General features: G+C 36.4%; 1 protein-coding gene across 3 annotated transcripts in view; it reads left to right on the top strand.

The window, feature by feature from the left end:
• Positions 1–1,655: 1,655 nt before the first annotated feature.
• The window catches only part of GABRB2 (gamma-aminobutyric acid type A receptor subunit beta2), a gene marked incomplete at both ends in the record, with an annotated part of 109,843 nt that continues 93,396 nt past the window's right edge, over positions 1,656–18,102 (top strand). For all 3 annotated transcript variants that reach the window (XM_081317071.1, XM_081317070.1, XM_081317069.1), the window contains 3 exons: positions 1,656–1,732; positions 1,903–1,994; positions 2,908–2,975. In XM_081317071.1, the coding sequence (XP_081173197.1) occupies positions 1,656–1,732; positions 1,903–1,994; positions 2,908–2,975 (237 nt within the window). The remainder of the gene's footprint in view (positions 1,733–1,902; positions 1,995–2,907; positions 2,976–18,102) is intronic.

Raw genomic sequence — 18,102 nt, 5'->3', positions numbered from 1 at the left:
CTGTGTGAGAGGAATGACTAAACGTCGACTGAGGAGCCGTGGAGGCTTCTCGGCGTCTCCTCTCCGCGCACAAGTTCACATCTTTCTTGCGCGCGCCGCTGCCCCTCCGCCTCCCGCGGTGTGCCACGCTCCCCCCGCCCGCTTCTTAGTCTCTCCTGCAGCAAATTTTAAGTGTTTCGAGACGTAATTGAAGAATCCCAACTGTTTCCGCTTATTTTCCCCACCCCACCCCCTTTCCCCGTGCCCATCCCAGGCAAAGGCGAAGGCACTCCGGCCCCGTAACCGTTCAATGAAGCAGCACAGATCCCCGGCCGTTCCAAGTGGGATTTTGCAGGACGAGGAGAAGAAGAAGAAGGAAGAGGAGGAGGTGGTGGTGGTGGTGGTGGTGGTGGAGGAGGAGGAGGAGGAAGTGGCGGTGGAGGGAAGGAGCTGGCAGCATCAGCAACGGCAGCAGGCATATTTGCAAGGAAGCATTTAGGGTCTCGCTCTGCTACTGGGGATTTAAATGTCATTCAAAGCATCCCCAGATCAGCTTACGGCTCCTCTCCGGTTTTCTCCGAAGCGCTGATTTGAGCCCCGAATATTGCATTTCTGCGGCTTATTATCCGACAAAGGTAAGGAGACTGCAAGCGCAAAATGCGCGGCGGCGGCGGCAGCATGGTCACCGGGAGGATAACTTCTCCTTTTTGCCCTGCCACACGCCACCCCATCTTCTCTTTCCATCCCCTTTTTTTCCAGATACAGGTAGTGTATTTAGGCGCGAATCTCCCTCCCCACTTGCCCGTGAGGAAGCGCTATTAAAGCGAGAGCCGGAGATGGCCTTTGAAATCAGACCCTTTGCTTGATGTAAAAACTGGACAAGATCTGACTTTGGTACTTTTTTTACTCTGATGTAAAGAATCTTTAAGACCGTAGCATGCCTAACGCCACCTACGATCTCCAGTCTTTCATTTCTGTCCCCCCCCCCCCCACCGCCTTTCTTTCTTTTTTCTCCCCGGAAGAGCAGACAGCCATCTAGCCCCTTCCAAGAAACTCGTCATCATCTGGCATTGCCCCCTCCCCCAAATGCTATAGGCTGAATCCTTTCTAGCCACCGACTGCAAACTCGGACCCCCTCCCTCCCTGGTTTCACACACCATTTGCTATTCTCAAGGAACAAAAAGTCTAGCTCCCCCTCCCCCCACACACACATACACACATACACACACATACACGTGTATGCCTTGATTCCCATTTAACCCTTTTCCCTCTTAAGTCCTAATTTGATGTTGCACGTTTCTTTCTTTTAAATTAGGTTGCAAAACTACTGTAGCCTGCAACTCTTGAAACTTCTGGGGTTGCTATAGTGCAACCCATACATTGTAAAACTCAGAAGGGGAACAAAATGCCGTTTAGCCTCTTGTGCCTTACTCTCTTTTAAATGATGCATTTCTTTCTTCCCCTTTAATTTTTTTTTCCTTTCTTCCTTCCTTCCTTCCCTCTTTCTCTTTTGGCAAGGAAATTTGCACCATCTCCAGCATCAACCACTGCTCCTTTTGATGTTGTGGTACACCGTGCGCATGCGTTCCACATTAGAATTACTGCACTGGCTAGAATAAGTTGGATCTCTTCTTCTCTTCTACTGAAACCCTAAAATCCTATCAAAAGCTAAAGGGATGCTGAGAGTTCGGAAAAAAGGTTGCTTTGGGATTTGGTCGTTGCCCTTTATAATAACAGTGGTTTGTGCACAGAGGTAAGTGATTAAAGATTCTCTTCTATGTTTCCCCCCCCCCCCAGTCCTTCACTTTGAAATGTATTGTATGCTTCCGTTAAACTGGAGGTGCAAAATGCATTTTGAGGGGGAGAGAGAGACAAAACAGAAAATGTCTCTGTATTGATGTATTTTTCTCTGTCTCTCTTTAGTGCTAATGATCCTAGCAATATGTCCCTAGTAAAAGAGACTGTGGATAGATTGCTGAAAGGCTACGACATTCGACTGAGGCCAGATTTTGGAGGTAATTCGATTGCTTTTGTGGAAGAATCTTGCTGCACACCCAGGCTGCCATGCTCTGGGTTGTGAGTGCCTGTTTCAAACATTGTCAGGGAGCTGCCTCTCTCTAATGTACGGGAATTGTGATTTCTGAAGGTTTCTCCAAGTTAAGTCAATGTTCTCCAATTTTCTTTAACATACAATGCCGTGTGTGCGTGTGTGTGTGTAATTGGCCTCATTGTAGGAATATGTGTTGGCAGGCAGTGTACATTGCTCTCTGTAATTTAAACTTTAATTAGGTTTATTGAGATGTTAATGTCCTAAGTTTATCCAGTGCTCATTCATGAAACTATCTATGCCTGTGGTTACAATGAGTATTTTAAAGTGCAAATACAATGAGTATTTTAAAGTGCAAATATCCTGCAAAGTGAATGTACTTGTCACTCAACCAACCATGGACTTTCAGAAACATCTTTCCATGTGCATGTGTCTGCAATGTTTTAAACCTAAATTTAAATTAGAGTCCCTTGGAATACACACCAAGAGAACATTTAGTTAAGAGAATAGTTTGGAATTTAGGATGGGTTGACTTTACGCTTTGCAAGACTGTTCACCAGGATGAGTCCACGCGGCAAGCAGGAATCAAAGCCCTACTTGCTTTAAAGTCCTCCTAATTTCCTCTAGTTGGTTGGGTCTCCTTCTGTCTGGCCAACTGAAAAGACCCTTCACCCTGTTATTAATGTAGCACACCTACAGGGCGGAAGATATAAGCATGTGTGCTAGTTACATAAAGCCTTCCTGCTACTGAGAGAGACCCTGGAAGGGGGTAACTAAGACTGAGAAGTCCTTGTGCCCCACCCCTTCTTGAGTCTGAGCTAATCTTCCCTGAAATGAGTTAAATGGCTAAAGATCACAGTGCAGACCGTCTTATGTTGCAGGTCCTCCTGTGGCGGTTGGCATGAACATAGACATTGCCAGCATAGACATGGTGTCAGAAGTCAATATGGTGAGTACTTCAGCTCACTCTCACCCATCTCCACCTTCTACATTTTATTAAGGTCTGGAATATATTACATCCTGTTACAGGGAAGGGGAACCAATGAAAGTTCTGTATTTTTTGCACCTTTTATTTACATTGGAAGCAATGTTTTAGGCCATCCCTTTTCTACCCCCTCCCCAGTATCTGGTGCGTCTCTCTCTCTCTCTCTCTCTCTCTCTCTCTCTCTCTCTCTCTCTCTCTCTCTCTCTCTCTCTCTCTCTCTCTCTCTCTCTCTCTCTCTCTCTCTCTCTCTCTCTCTCTCTCTCTCTCTCTCTTTCTGCCTCTCTCTTTCTGCCTCTCGTATGACTCAGTGCATTGATTTAGGGCTACCTGTGATTCCTGAATATGAAAACTGTGACCAGTGGATTTTAAGGAATAACAATATCTTTGGCTACATTTTGCATTTCAAATAATATTGAATAGACACATACATACACATATTCACACGCAAACCGAGAGTAAATGAATTTGAGAGGCTTCACAAGGGCATTTGAAATGCATTCTTTTTTTTCAAATGAATGTTTGCCATTTTATTATATTGGGATTGTTTAACTATTATGATTTATAGAGTAAAAAGCTGGTCAGATGTATTGACAGTTGTAATATTTAGCAGATACCATTTCAGACATAACAGTTAAAGAGAGTCCTAAGGGAACAATTCTGGCCACTTTTTGCTCATGCAGGATTGCCCCCTGCTGACACAACTGTGCACTGCATCTTGTATTTCTGTAACATTTTTGTTCACTCTTTGAAATCATGTATGTGATTATTTTAGAATGTTGTTGAGGGGAAAATGAGATTAGAGTTGACTGTTTCAATATTTTATATATGTGTTGCTAGTTTTGAAGTATACAGGATTACCATTAGATATAGAAGTGGAAGAATGGGTGTTTGTGCATTTTGGAATAAAATTCAGCTTGCTTGCGGAGTCAAGCTTTTATTGGAAATTCCAGTTTTTATGGTGACAAAGCAATTTGTAAAGACTGTAAAAAAATAAGAGTGATTTTTGTAGCATGTTCTAGCAGAGACATAGTGCTTTGTTTTTACACAAGCCATTTAAACATAATTTTGGTTACCAGTAGGATGTTAATTTTCTGAAACAAAAATTATTGAGAAGTTAATATTCTTGCTGATATAGTGAAGACAGCATAAATCTTTTTACAAAGCTTTTCAATTACCAGATTTTTCAAAAAATAAGCAATTTGGCAATGACTAAGGAACTGTGAAACATGCAAGCCTACATACTGGCAAGAAGGCAAAGTCTAATCTCAAGCAAATTAAAATAACATGAACTTTTGTGAAAGCTAAATCAAAGTTAACACAAAATGCTCAATTTGTATTTTTCAAAATATCTATGTTTCTAATATTTATTTAGAATACTGACTTGACATTAATAAACACATTCAGTAACTACTGTGCTGTATTCTAAAGAGTGGAAGAACAATTTTTTTACAAAAAATATACAGCCACTTATTAATAAGTCTTTATAGTACAGATTGTATAAAAGATACATTATCAAATGCATCTCTAAATCCTTGTGCTAATGTTAAATTTTATTCATGCAAGGTCTTTGATGTTCCAAATTATTTCATCTCTACTAGATTCATTTCTTTCGTAAAGTCATTTAGAGTTGAAATATGTCTGTGTGCAAAAAAAAAAGATTCCTTACACTAATTTCAGATTTGGCACAATCTATGGATCATTAAATCCTTTCTTCACAAACAACTCTTTTGCCATGCTGAACTTTTCTCTACTGACTTTATCCATAGTTAAAGGTTATAGTTACACCCACATGTATCATAGTTAAATTGAAGTTGCTGTTAATTCAGATTCAAAGCTACTTTCAGCTCTTAGGTAAGCTTAAACACGAATGCTAATGAATTCTAAAGTGTAATATAAATTCAATGTAAAGAACTTGTGCTTATGTGAGGAAAGGACTGAGGAGAAAAATCATATTTTTACATTAATTACCCTTAATTTCTTACCATGGCTAAGGACAAAATTCAGGGAGAACCTATTGGGTATAGACTATATTGGCTATAGTGAATTTATGCGAATCTAAGAGGTCATACAGAGGCTTGCTTAATATAAGAGTGGTGTTCTTGTATCAAACTTTTTTTTTCAGGAGCAAGAATAATAGTTGGTGATCTGCTTGATTCACATTTCACTTACAGTATATTTCCTTCGCAGTAATGATAGTATGTTCCTAAACCTTGGCAGTGCTATAATAGAATGTTAAACTTTATAAGGAATAACAACAACAAAACAACAACAAATAATAATAATAATAATAATAATAATAATAATAATAATAATAATAATAATAATAATAATAATAATATAATAATAATAATAATAATGATGATGATGATGTTGGAAGGGACCTTGGAGGTCTTCTAATCTAACCCCTGCTCAGGCAGGAAACCCTATACCATTTCAGATATAGATTGCCTTCTTATTGGTTGATATCAGTGAACCTTAGCCTATATGACAAAATAGATGTTTGGAAATTTTGGAAGTTACCTCTAGGAATATTTACTTAAAAGTCAGCATCACTTTGACCAATATACTTACTCACCAGTAAATGAATACATTCTTATTTTGTTTTGTATAAATGTAGAGGAGTTAATATAAATCTATGGTTGTTTCTGACAACACCATATAAAGCAATCGACATCTTTACCTGATCCCCCCTTTCTTAAGAAAAAAACCATTGTTTATAAGTTTATAATAATGATTAATCTCTTCCATCACCAGCCCAAACCTCTTAGATAACACCGTAGTCTTCAACCTTTAAGTTATGGGCACATTTCAGGTTTTGTTTTGTTTAAAAAAATGGCTGCCACAGATATGAGCAATCACATATTTTCTATTAAATCTTTTTTACTAAAAAAGATGCAGTAAAATTTCTAAGAAAGGCATACTAGAATGTAGATCTCATTTGATTCCACAGTATTCTACTCTAGCTAAAGAATCAGTGTAGGTGAAAAGCTAATTTCATCAGATCTCCAAGTTCTAAATTCAATTTGTCCAACCAAATTCTCTTCACATGGGAAGATTACTCCTAAATCATTTTCCCTTGAAATGTACAAAAAAATATCACTACATGCCTACACGGTTAGTATATAAAATCATAAATACATTATAATCTAAACCTATTGATCCAAACTCACACATTCTTAATGACTGATTCCTTCTGGGTCACACCTAAATCCTTTTTAGAGGACCTTGACAAGCATATGCAAGATAATATTCTAGAGGCACCTTTCTGTCCATAGTCAATTGCCAACCACAGCTATAAAGGTTATTTATTATCATTTAATGTTGGCATTAATTTACTGTTTACATAGTCTTGCTCAAAGAAGTTAAGAAGATGCTTCTCATATATATTTGAGCATCTGTGTTCATGCAGAAACATAAATATACTTTCTATCTCAAGTTATATTGATTGTCAAGGGCATTTAGCGATTATATACAAGAATGTGTTGAAGATACATTTGAAGTAGCATATAAGTAATTTAGTACAACAAATAGTCATTTCTCCTAAATACAATTGTCAAAAGCAATTATAATATCTTTAGCAGTTGCAATATTTTAACATTGATAACATTCAGTATCAACAAGAATTTCAACAAGTGTAAATTAACTACATTAATTTAAGGTTTTTATTTTTTATGTTATTTTTTGCTAACAACCCACATGTTTTGTTTTTTTCCCAAGAGTATTTTCCCCCCTGGAATAAACCTTTTTCTATGTAAAAATGTATGATCTTAAAAAAACAACTTGGGACAATAATCAAATCTGTTTTTCCATTCTCCCATAGGGGACCTATTTTAATATGTGTATTTTAGATTGAGGTTGTGCATTTTGCAAGAGATATCTGAGACATTTTTTACAGGTCTCCTTTGGAATAAAATAGTGTGACCATGAAACCAGAATGAAGCTCATAATTTACAATGTCTGATGGAATCTTCCTGAAAATATATCTTATCTCAGAAATTTCTTAGCAAGTTCATATATTCAGAGAAGTAATACTTAGAAATGCAGGCTTTTTTGACTACCGTAGTTTAGGAAAAGGGGGGGGGGGAGAGAGAATTACATAGAACTGTGGCCAAATGGACTTAATCACTGAATACAAGGGAGGCTGAAATAGTCTAGATATAGACAGAGCAATTTAGAGCCATTCCTGACCCTTTGCTGTGCTATATTTTCACTTATTGGTATGCTATTTTAAAATATTACTATTGTATCATTAAATTGCTGAGATTTTGAAAAAGAAGAAAAAAGAATGTCTTTCGTATTCAAGAATTCTTCATTATCTTTTCTCTCTTCTTTCTAAATGTAGATTTTTTTAAGAGGCTACATGTTCTTCTCTATTATGCATGCAAATCCATCTTCGAAGTTTAAGAAAACATTGGGTTAAGTTGCATTGTATGCAAAATAATTCCTTCTCTATTAATTTTGTGGAGGTGGCATTTCACTGCACAAAAAGAGGATTTGTATTGTCTGAAATAATTCTCATGTACGGTACTTAAAATGAGGAATTGGTGGCCCAACTGATTGTTGCAACTATTTTCAGCTTCTACTTCAAATGCCAATAATATGCCAAAATAGCCTTGCTTGGTTTCGTGAGAGACTAGGGTTTTTTTACTCTAATTATTGTATATTTTCTTTTAAGGTTACAGTTCCATTCCACTGAATATTTCTTTATTTTATGGTATTTGGGCATATCACATGATGACCAAACTATAAAAAATATATTGTGTTAATTATTAAATGCAATTGTTACATTTTATTTACCTTTGACCAGATTTTAAAAATGGGAAGTTTTAACTTTAAATCCAGCTTCTACCAATTTATTGATACCAATTTATTCATAAAAAGACATTGAGATAGTATTTTGCCAGATATATACAAATACATCCATTAGCTTAATAAATGTATTTTTATTCCAGTTCAGCTCATAGTAATTCATCTGTTTTATAATAAATATGTGGTGCAAATTAGTTTTATTTTTATGAGATACAGATTTAAAGCTAACTATATTAAGAATGAGTTGACTTTCTCACCTGGTCTCTTTTATATGAGTCCTTGAGATTTGGTCATACAAAGCCTTCTAGGTGTTGCTTTCACCAGCTATGAACTGCAAAACAAAACATGAGATACATCAAATGAAATGAATAAAATAATTGCTTCTGGGCGGAAAAATCACTATTGTTCTACTAGTTCATAGTATCAGCAGACAGAGAATAAAAAGCTCCTTTCATGTGTCCTCATTTTCCCCCCTCTATTTTTTTTAACCCTCCCCCCAGCTTTTTTCCATCAAAGATAAACCTGCCTTCTTGTTTTCAAATAACTGGAAGAGGAAATACCTTGAAATTTAAGTTTCCTCTAAGCATTAAATAGGAATAATGGTATATTCAAGGTCAACTTTGCTTTTATCCCACTTAGCATAATATAGCTTGATGATTTCAGATTTTTCCATCTTTACAGAGCATTTTTTGAAATAAACAAGGTAAAACATATCTATTGTGGACACAGACCCAGGGTCATCATGGAATGAGAGTTATTGTGAGGACTCAGAGTTATCAATTGTCATTTATTAACAATCACAAATCCCATCATTATTATCAGGACTAAATGTTATCTACAACAAAATACCTGTATTTGGGGATATTTATCTTCAAAGAAATCAACAAAGGATCCTAAGAGCCCCTTAGAAAAATTGCACATATTTTATGATACATAGTGCATGAAGGCAAGTCAATCTTGCAACAGAAATCTGTGCATTTATGTGTGTGTGAATAGAACATAAACAGTGAAGTTAGATTTGAAATATACACACTGATAATTAACTCCCAGAGTCAGTTTCATGTAATGGTTAAGGTACAGTGAGTTCTAGTCCTGCCTTAGTCCTATCTTAGGCACTAAACCAGCTGGTTGACCTTGGACCAATCTCTTCCTGTCAACCCTCAGAAGAAAGCAATGGCACACTGCTTCTGAAATCTTAACAAGTAAACTGCAGAGACTAGTCCAGGGAGTCACCAGGAGTGAAAACAAAATTGATTTGAAAGCAATCATCATGATTTTATAAACTATAAGTATTGACAAAGCCATTCTTGAGTATTATGTATGACAACACTTAAAGAGTCAGGTTTAGTGAATGTGGTCTACCAAAGCTGATGTTGTGATGAAAGAGAGAGAGAGGAGTGAGTTTAAATGTGGAAAGAGAAAGATCTTATTATTGATGGAATGGGACTCACTGCATATTTTGCTTCAATGTTGTTTCTGAAAAGTAATTGAATCAGAATGTTTAATGCTAGAATAATGTGGCATTTGGTTAGAACTATAGTATATAATTTCATACACTATCATATATTATAAAACAGCTGAGTAGTTAATAGGATTACGAATTCTCCTGTGTCAATATAGAGACTAATGGGCTTATTTTAAACGAATCCATAGGCAGCAACTTACTTCCTATTAACTTAACTTGGTTGGCTTCCTGGAAGTGTATTATTACTTGAAAAGTGGAAGCTATGTTTTTACATTGTTACTTTGATAGCATGATTATCCAACATTATTTGTGGGCAGGTTTGTTATGAAACATAAATTAGAACTATTCAGCGAAGGAACCCCAACAATGAATAATGCCAGAATAGATTATGAAATATTCTTGCAGGTGGCTTAATCTGGGTTGTGTGAAACTCATTGGCTGGAATCTGCAAATTCTTCTGTCCCAGTTCCTCTTCAAATTCCTGAGATGCCAGGGGAGATTGGAACGCTCACTTTAATGGGGAGTTGTCCCATTCTGCACTTTAATTGGTGAGTGGAGAAATGTCAGCCAGACATTTCTGTCTGGGCTTCTGTCAATCAGTTGATATACAATACAAAGCAAAGAGGCTTTCATACTACTATTTAGTAGGATTTAAGCAATTTTAAAGGACTGTACTTGCTCATTTTTTTTATACAGATAGTATGGACCAGTTTGGAGAAATAAGAGCCACTGGAAAGAAATTTGGTCTGAAATACGTAGAACTTCACAAAATCCTTCATTTTCATATAGCATTTCAATTCTCTCCTTTTTGTTCTCACAGCTGGATCTTGATTTCATATGCTCAAATATAAATGACTTTTTCCAACGCATGTAGTTTCATTTATCCTCCTCAGATGGTGATCACTGCCCAGTCATGTGTGTGAGGCAGGTGGCCATGTAAACCATATCTGTTAATAAATCCATGACTTCAGGTAGATAACTAGATAACATTTTTTTCTGGTTGCAAATTTTTCCAGTCCAGGTGAAATGAAGAGCTGTGTTGAATTTGAAACTTTTTACTGTAGCTAAGATGGACTGTGAGAATAACCTTGGGAGAGAGGAAGAGGAGCCACAGTCAGGGCAATGGTTAGACAAGAGATAATCCCAATCCAACAAAGGATTGAGGAAGTGTCTCAGAAGGGACCTCTGCAATTATCTGGAAGATAAAAACAAGGAAGGGGAGAAATGCTTTCAGACTTGCAAGATTCTGTTAACCTTATTTATTTTATTTTATTTTTTATTTTAATTCCATTTATATTTATTTATTTATTTATTTATTTTAATCCCATTTATATCCCGCCCTTCTCCGAAGACTCAGGGCGGCTTACAAGCTTAGCAGTAGCCTTCATTCTATGTATATGCCTGCTTATTAGGGCTTTCACACACACCCCAAGCGGCATTATTACAAAGTCAGCTTAATTGCCCCCAACAATCTGGGTCCTCATTTTACCTGCCTCGGAAGGATGGAAGGCTGAGTCAACCTTGAGCCTGGTGGGATGCGAACCTTACAAGTTCTTTTTATTCAATTCAATCATGTCTATTTCTGCAGGATTAGGCTGGCTTCAAAAAAGTGTTGGACCAATTTATGAAAATCATGAGGATTAATGTCTATAGTCTGGAGGACAGCATAACTGCCTTTGAAAACTATCTGCTGGGAGATTAGTGCACTTTCTTGTCTAGTTGTTTGGCCACTGAGAGAAGAGACTGCAAGACAAGATGAGTCAAAGGACATTCCTTAGGTTCTAACTTCTGTTAGTTTACCAGACCTTTTCCACTTTAGGAATTAGAACATGATGTGCTTTAGAAAAGGTATATAATTAACCTTAGAAAAATAGACTATTTAATTTTCCACTGAGTCCAGTAAAATTGGAAAACTTGGTGAATCTATTCCAACTTGCTTTGAAAACTATGTGATGTTTCATTTTATTTCTGCTATTTTAAAAATGTAATTCCCACCTTGTAGGCTTCATGTGGGTGCACAGTGCAATATGACAAAACAGTAACTACAACAATTTAAAAACTGAATTCTATCTGTTTCAGAATAATTGAAACTGCAAACTTTTCTCAAAACTCTCTTCAAAAACACCTTGAGAAAGATCAGGAAACAAAAATTGAATATAAACATTGAATATAAACACTATATCAAGGACCTCTCTGGGGAAAAAAAAACAGTTTTAACTTGCTTCCACAAGTTACTGAAGTTCTTTTTGAAGATGCAGACCCATATGTTGATATCTCTAGGAGGAAGCCTTGATTTCTTAGTGGCCTTTGTTCTCAGGACCTTAGCAGGAATGTTTACAATAAAACCATGAGACCCATAGATGCTGGTTAAATTCTTCTGTCTGTGATAGCATCAGGTATGAAGCTATGTTTTAATTGCCTCCTCACCCCAGAAACTTATTATTTTTTGTCCAGGTCAGACCAGAACTGGTTCTGAGAATTTAATATAGGATAAATCTGAGTTGGAGGTGATTTCCTCCTGCTTAATTATTAACTTCCCCAACGTCCTCTTCATTCAGCAGAGGCAAAGGAAAAGGAGTGTTCTTAAAAACATCATCAACAACAACAGCATTCCCTTCTTCCTCTTCCTTTAGGCAAAGCCATCCAAAGGACCACATTCTGCCTAAGGTTATTCTAAATACCTCTCTTCTTATGTTTGTACTGTGGCATACCATTATACTATTATAACCCCAACTGGGCTTAGATCTTCTGTTGCCAAGCAGTGTCGTCATTAAGTCAGTTGCATCCAATTTTATAACCTTTTTGTTTCTGTCGTTAAGCAAATCTCCATGGTCATTAAATGAATCCAGCTTCCCCCATTGACTTTGCTTGTGGAAAGGTCACAAATGACCATCACACGTGACCGTGGAGGATGCTGCAATGGTCATAAGTCCAAGGACTGGTTGTAAATCACATTTTTCAGCACCGTTGTAACTTTAAATGGTCATTAAATGAAAGGTTGTAAGTCAGGGATTATCTGTATCCAATACTGTCACAATAGTGGAAGAGGGACGATGCAAAAGGAAAGCATTCCTGTTTATGATAGGAAAAGCCCTGACAGGTCATGATAAGTGGAACTGATACAGTACACAGAGATAAGTTATTTCTTCTACCGGACAGAATAAATATCCATCATGGCTATTAGCTATTGGTACTCTGATCATTCATTCCTTTATTTGGTTTCCTTTCAAAACCATCTAGGTGCCTGGTCGCCAGCTTATATTATGACAGTCAACCTACTATCAAACTGGATAAACTGTTTTCCTTTCTGTGTTCTGAATGTTGCAACTTTCACCTTTATCAATAGCTAAAATAGATACAGATATTTCTGAGGGGTCTCTTTTCCTATCCTTAATATAATTTTATATGCTTCCATCATATTTCCTACCTGGTTACTTTAAAAAGTCCAAAACCTTCCAGCTGGAGACACTGCTCAAATCTTTTATTGTTTGGATTCCCCTTTCCATTGTTCTTTCAAAATATAGTGGTACCAGGAACCTTGATCATATTTTTTTTTCAGAGCAGTCCCATACTGGGTCATTGATTTCATTGAGCTGTTCAGTATAATCTCTGTTTTTCTTTTTTGAACTGTCATTTCCAGTTTAAACCTATTAGCGCAAAGAACGTGAAATCTAATGTGCATTGTCTCACACTCTTCTTTTTTCCCCCATTGGGTCATATTTTAATGTTCGTTTCAACTGTTTGAATTATTTTGCAGTTCCTTGTAATTACTTATAAGCACTTGACAACTTGATGTTATCAGTAAATCTGGCTATTGCATAGTGCTGCATTAAATTAGCAGCAAATTAAAAAATGCCATGCACCACACAGCTCATTGAGGGATTCCAATGATTACATTACTGCACTGGGATAACTGTTCATAATTTATGCTCTTTAATCTTCAGTGAAACTTTCCTGTCATTACATTAAGAAGAATTTAGAAGTTTGCACTTTTTTTGTTTGCCATCGTTTGTCTTCATTGCTTAGATTTTTTTGGAAATGTCAGTTCAAGCACAGGAATTTGTGCTACATCTTTTGCAGTAAAAATAGGCACAGAGAATCCATTTAGCTTTGCATTAGTCATATTGCCTCTCTTTTCTATCTAGTAATTCAATTTTTTTTGTAGCCTGTTTCCTGCTATTAATGGGTTTTATTTTTTTAATGGCCAACCTTTTATCATTAGCAATATGAACATTCTCACTAATATAAACCTTCTGTTTGGTTTTTAAAGAGAGGGCAGGGCTCCATGCTTTCATAATTATAGCTGGGGGAAAATGGAAAAAGAACCAGATAGATCAGTCGTTCTCAACTTTGTTTTACCAAAGACCCCCTTTAAATACCTTTTGTGGCCACACGGACCCTCAAGACCCTCAACTCAAGATTTAAATCATAACACCATGATGGTGTTGTGGTGGCGCAGTGGTTAGAATGCAGTATTGCAGGCTAACTCACTGCTCACTCCAGGAGTTCGATTCTGAGAGCCTCAAGGTTGACTCAGCCCTCCATCCTTCCGAGCTCGGTAAAGTGAGGACCCAGATTGTTGGGGGCATGCTGATTCTGTAAACTGCTTAAAGAGGGCTGCAAAGCACTGTGAAACGGTATATAAGTCTAAGTGCTATGGCTATTGCTATTTCTTCAAGCCTCTGCGGACCCCCTGTGATGACATCATGGCCCCCCAAGGTGTCCGTGGACCACAGGTTGAGAACCACTGGGGTAGATTATTCAGAATTAGAATCTTGAAGGTCAGGCTGGAGGCACCACAATTAATTTTAGTTCAATTTCAAAACCAGATATTGCTGATGAATTGTCCTAATTCTGAGAAGATACGATGGAAGCATAGTAAATACAAGGGTATCATTTACATTGAATTACGATCGAGGGTGGGGATACATGTTGCGATCCATGTCTAAGACTTCATAGCATGAAGTGTAAAGAGCTACTATAGATTATAGCAAACATAGGCAAAGTCTACAAATAAGGTTATATATATATATATATATATATATATATATATATATATATATATATATATATATATATATATATATATATATATATGTGTGTGTGTGTGTGTGTGTGTGTGTGTATGTATATGTGTGTATATATATATATGTGTGTGTGTGTGTGTGTGTGTGTGTATGGATGTATATGTATATGTGTATATATATGCATACTTTAATTTAGGAATTTCTATACAAACCTGCTTGTAAATTCTGCTTTTCTGTTCTCTCATTCTCACACTTCAGTTGTAATAATATATTGAGGCAGGAAAATGAAATGACACTTGAGGTGCAGGCATCAGTAATGTTTATGTGTACAGATGTACCTTCCTGTTGTATAACATACATCAGTTTTGTGCTGTATCTTTCTGGGAAAGAAAAGAGCTCAGCATGTATAGCAATTGCTTGAAAATAGGTTCTCCAAAACATTCTGCTGTCTTTCAATGTATTTCTAAGATTGTAGTGAGACAAAATAGGAAACTATAGTAATAAACAATGCCCACACTTTCTTCAAACAATGCATACCTATGCTTTGAAGGTCGCAGCAAATAATTTGGATTAAATTTTAAGATTGATTTTGCATGCATCATGATAAAAGGGGGAAAGGGAGAAATGCAGTTAAATGAAAGCAAATATTCTTCAATGAAATTAGCTGTAATTGATACTGAATGTAGTAATATTCACTATCCCTTTATTCGGAACTCCTTCATTTTAGTACATTGAGGGCAAACAGCGCATAAATCCTTTTTTGGATATGTGTTGCATATACAACATAATCCCATTGGCATAATCTAAATTGCACTATGACGCTCCAAACCAGATAATGTTTACAGCACTTAATAGGGCCATCAGATTGTTCTGGCTAATCTTTTAGGTGAGGTACTTGATTTCAAGTGCTGGAGAAGACTCCTGCGAGTCCCTTGGACTGCAAGGCGATCAAACCGGTCAGTCCTAGAGGAGATCAATCCTGACTGCTCTTTAGAAGGCCAGATTCTGAAGCTAAAACTCAAGTACTTTGGCCACCTAATGAGAAGGAAGGACTCACTGGAGAAGAGCCTAATGCTGGGAAAGATCGAGGGCAATAGAAGAAGGGGACGACAGAGAATGAGGTGGCTGGATGGAGTCACTGAAGCAGTAGGCGCGAGCTTAAATGGACTCCAGAAGATGGTAGAGGACAGGAAGGCCTGGAGGAATGTTGTCCATAGGGTCGCGATGGGTCGGACATGACTTCGCAGCTAACAACAACTTGATTTCAGGTTCTTGTAGAAAAGTCTTCCACAACTTGTTTCCTTATTGGACTTCAACTTTTGAAATTCTAATGCCTATGCTCACTGGGAATATTAGGAGTTGGTTTAATGTATTTGACAAGTACAAGTTGGGAAAACTCCTTACACTCCTCAACATATGATTGGAACTGCCATAACATCCATGTTCCCACAACATAGTATTAGATTTAAACACAAGTTAATGTTATGGTAAGTCAGTTTTGGGGATCAAACCTCACTGAAAATAACATTCTACAGGCTCTTTTAAATTTTTTGCTTCTGTCGATGGTTTAAATTAGCTATCAAGACCACTTGTAAAATATCCTTGAATCTGATAAGACAACGTTTTAACTAAGGATTATGGTGTGCTAAACTACTCTGGCAAGAAAATAATTGGTTTTGGATTATGAACAGGTTCGTGCTACCTCATTTATAATTAGATGTTCTTGGCACATCTTCTGAAAAGCAATGGGAGAAGCAGAAATGGGTAGATTATTGTTGCAAGGCATACCGGTCAGATTCTTCACATGGAATGAGAATTCTCACACCTATGTTCAGTGTTTGTTACTATGGTCCATTTCCTAGGAGACCTGTGTTAAATAACCTTGTGTCTTGTATTAACATTGAAAACAGAATGAATATTGTGTAATTTTGAGCATTAATAGAGTCTACCCTCCCTACAGGGTAAGTGGACAGTTGGATAATTTTAGGAAAAGTATGAAAAATTCCCAGAAGAAGAGTCATCTTCTTCTTGATATTCTGGTTTAGCCAAGTAATTTTCAGAGTGATATATTAACATCCTTTCCCAAATTAGTAATATATAATTAGATTTTTAGATAATTAATTTTTTGCTGGTTATTGAAAGCTCATTGCTAATTTTGTAAGTGGTCTATTTAAATTACCATTCAACCCAAGCTAGGCCATGTGGTGATGATGAAGAAAAAAATAAAATAAATTCAATAAGTCAACTTGATAGCAGAATTATAATTAACAACTCCCCCCCCAAAGCAGAAATTAATTACCATAGAAAACTAAAAGGAAGAAAAGTATTTCATTTTGCAATAAAGGTAATTTCATAGTTGGGATCTCACTACAAAGGAGGCACTTCTCTGCTATACATACTAATCTAAACTGCCTTGACATTTTAAAAAATAAAACCGAACAATTAGAGAAAACTATAAATTACAGGACAACTTGCATGGGTAAAGATAACTTTTGGATAACCTGACTTCCAAATTGGTAAAGCCTTTTCGATTAAACACTTCTGCTGCAATAGAATGCAGAATGAAAGCTAATAGAGTTCATGTAGGTTTGATATATAACATTTTCTGGAAAACTCATACTTGAAAGCAATTTTGATACAGTATTTATACAGGCATGGCTTGTAAACCCCTTTCAAGGACAGCATAAGGTGAAGCAGATTTCAGTTACCTAAAGAGGAAATGACTAAAACATGAATTATTGAGGCTAGGAAAGCCTTTTCTAACCAGTACTACACAGCTGTCAAAGTTAGGAAAAGTTTCTGCAGATGAAATCCTTCCAAAATAATATGATCCTGTACACAAATATCTTTCTCCCAATGGTTAATCATAAGAATCTTTCTGTCTTCTATGGACTGTGCCTTCACTACATCCATCTTTGAAACTCACATCAGTTTAAATTTTCCCACTTCTATTTTATCATTTGGGGAAAAAAGAGAAATATATCTTAATATTTTTGCAATGAATCATCAAATATGAAAACTTCTCCAAATGCTTCAAGCTGGCATGGCCAATGTATTATTTTTACAATCCTTCCTGGTTTTTTTCTTCCTCTAGGATATTTTAACTGATATACAATACATACATACATATATACATACTGTTGCTTCAGTATGAAACAGTTGAAATTTATTTCAACTGGAATAACAAGGTTTTTTAAAATCTGTCAGTCGTTTCACATTTTAAAAGAAGCATGAAAGAAACCTAGATAACATTTCACTTCTATTTTGACATCTGATCTATGACAGGCAATAAAGAGAATATACTATATTAAATAGGCTTTTCCTTCAAGTTGTTCTGATTTATGTATCTCATTGCTGCTATGCATTAAAATACTTTAATATAGATTAGAAGTTTAGCATGTGACTGAAGGAAGAAAGATCTACCAAAAGCAATGCCAGTTTTTTTTACCGATGCGGGGACTCAATTAAAAGCTTCGTTACATTAGAGGTTTTTTGTTTGTTGTTTTTATTGTCTGTATTAGTGTATCTGTGTACATACTACTTAACAGAGAAGGGGAAGCACAGGTCCCTAATGAACTGAGATATAGTATAAACAAAAAACATGGAAACCAATTAATGGAAGAAAGAAAAAAAAGGTTAGCAAGGAAAAAGTATACAACTTTTTCAATTGCTAATAATGAGGAATATAGATTTGGGAATAAACCAGATGGGGAAAATATAATTGAAGAGAAATCACTAATGCCATTAGTTACATAGATCGAATATTTTACAAACTGCAGAGTCTGGACTC

Source organism: Vipera berus (genome assembly GCF_964194415.1).
Source record: "Vipera berus genome assembly, chromosome: 2".
Lineage (NCBI taxonomy): Eukaryota > Metazoa > Chordata > Lepidosauria > Squamata > Viperidae > Vipera > Vipera berus.
This window is presented reverse-complemented; position numbering and strand designations above follow the sequence as displayed.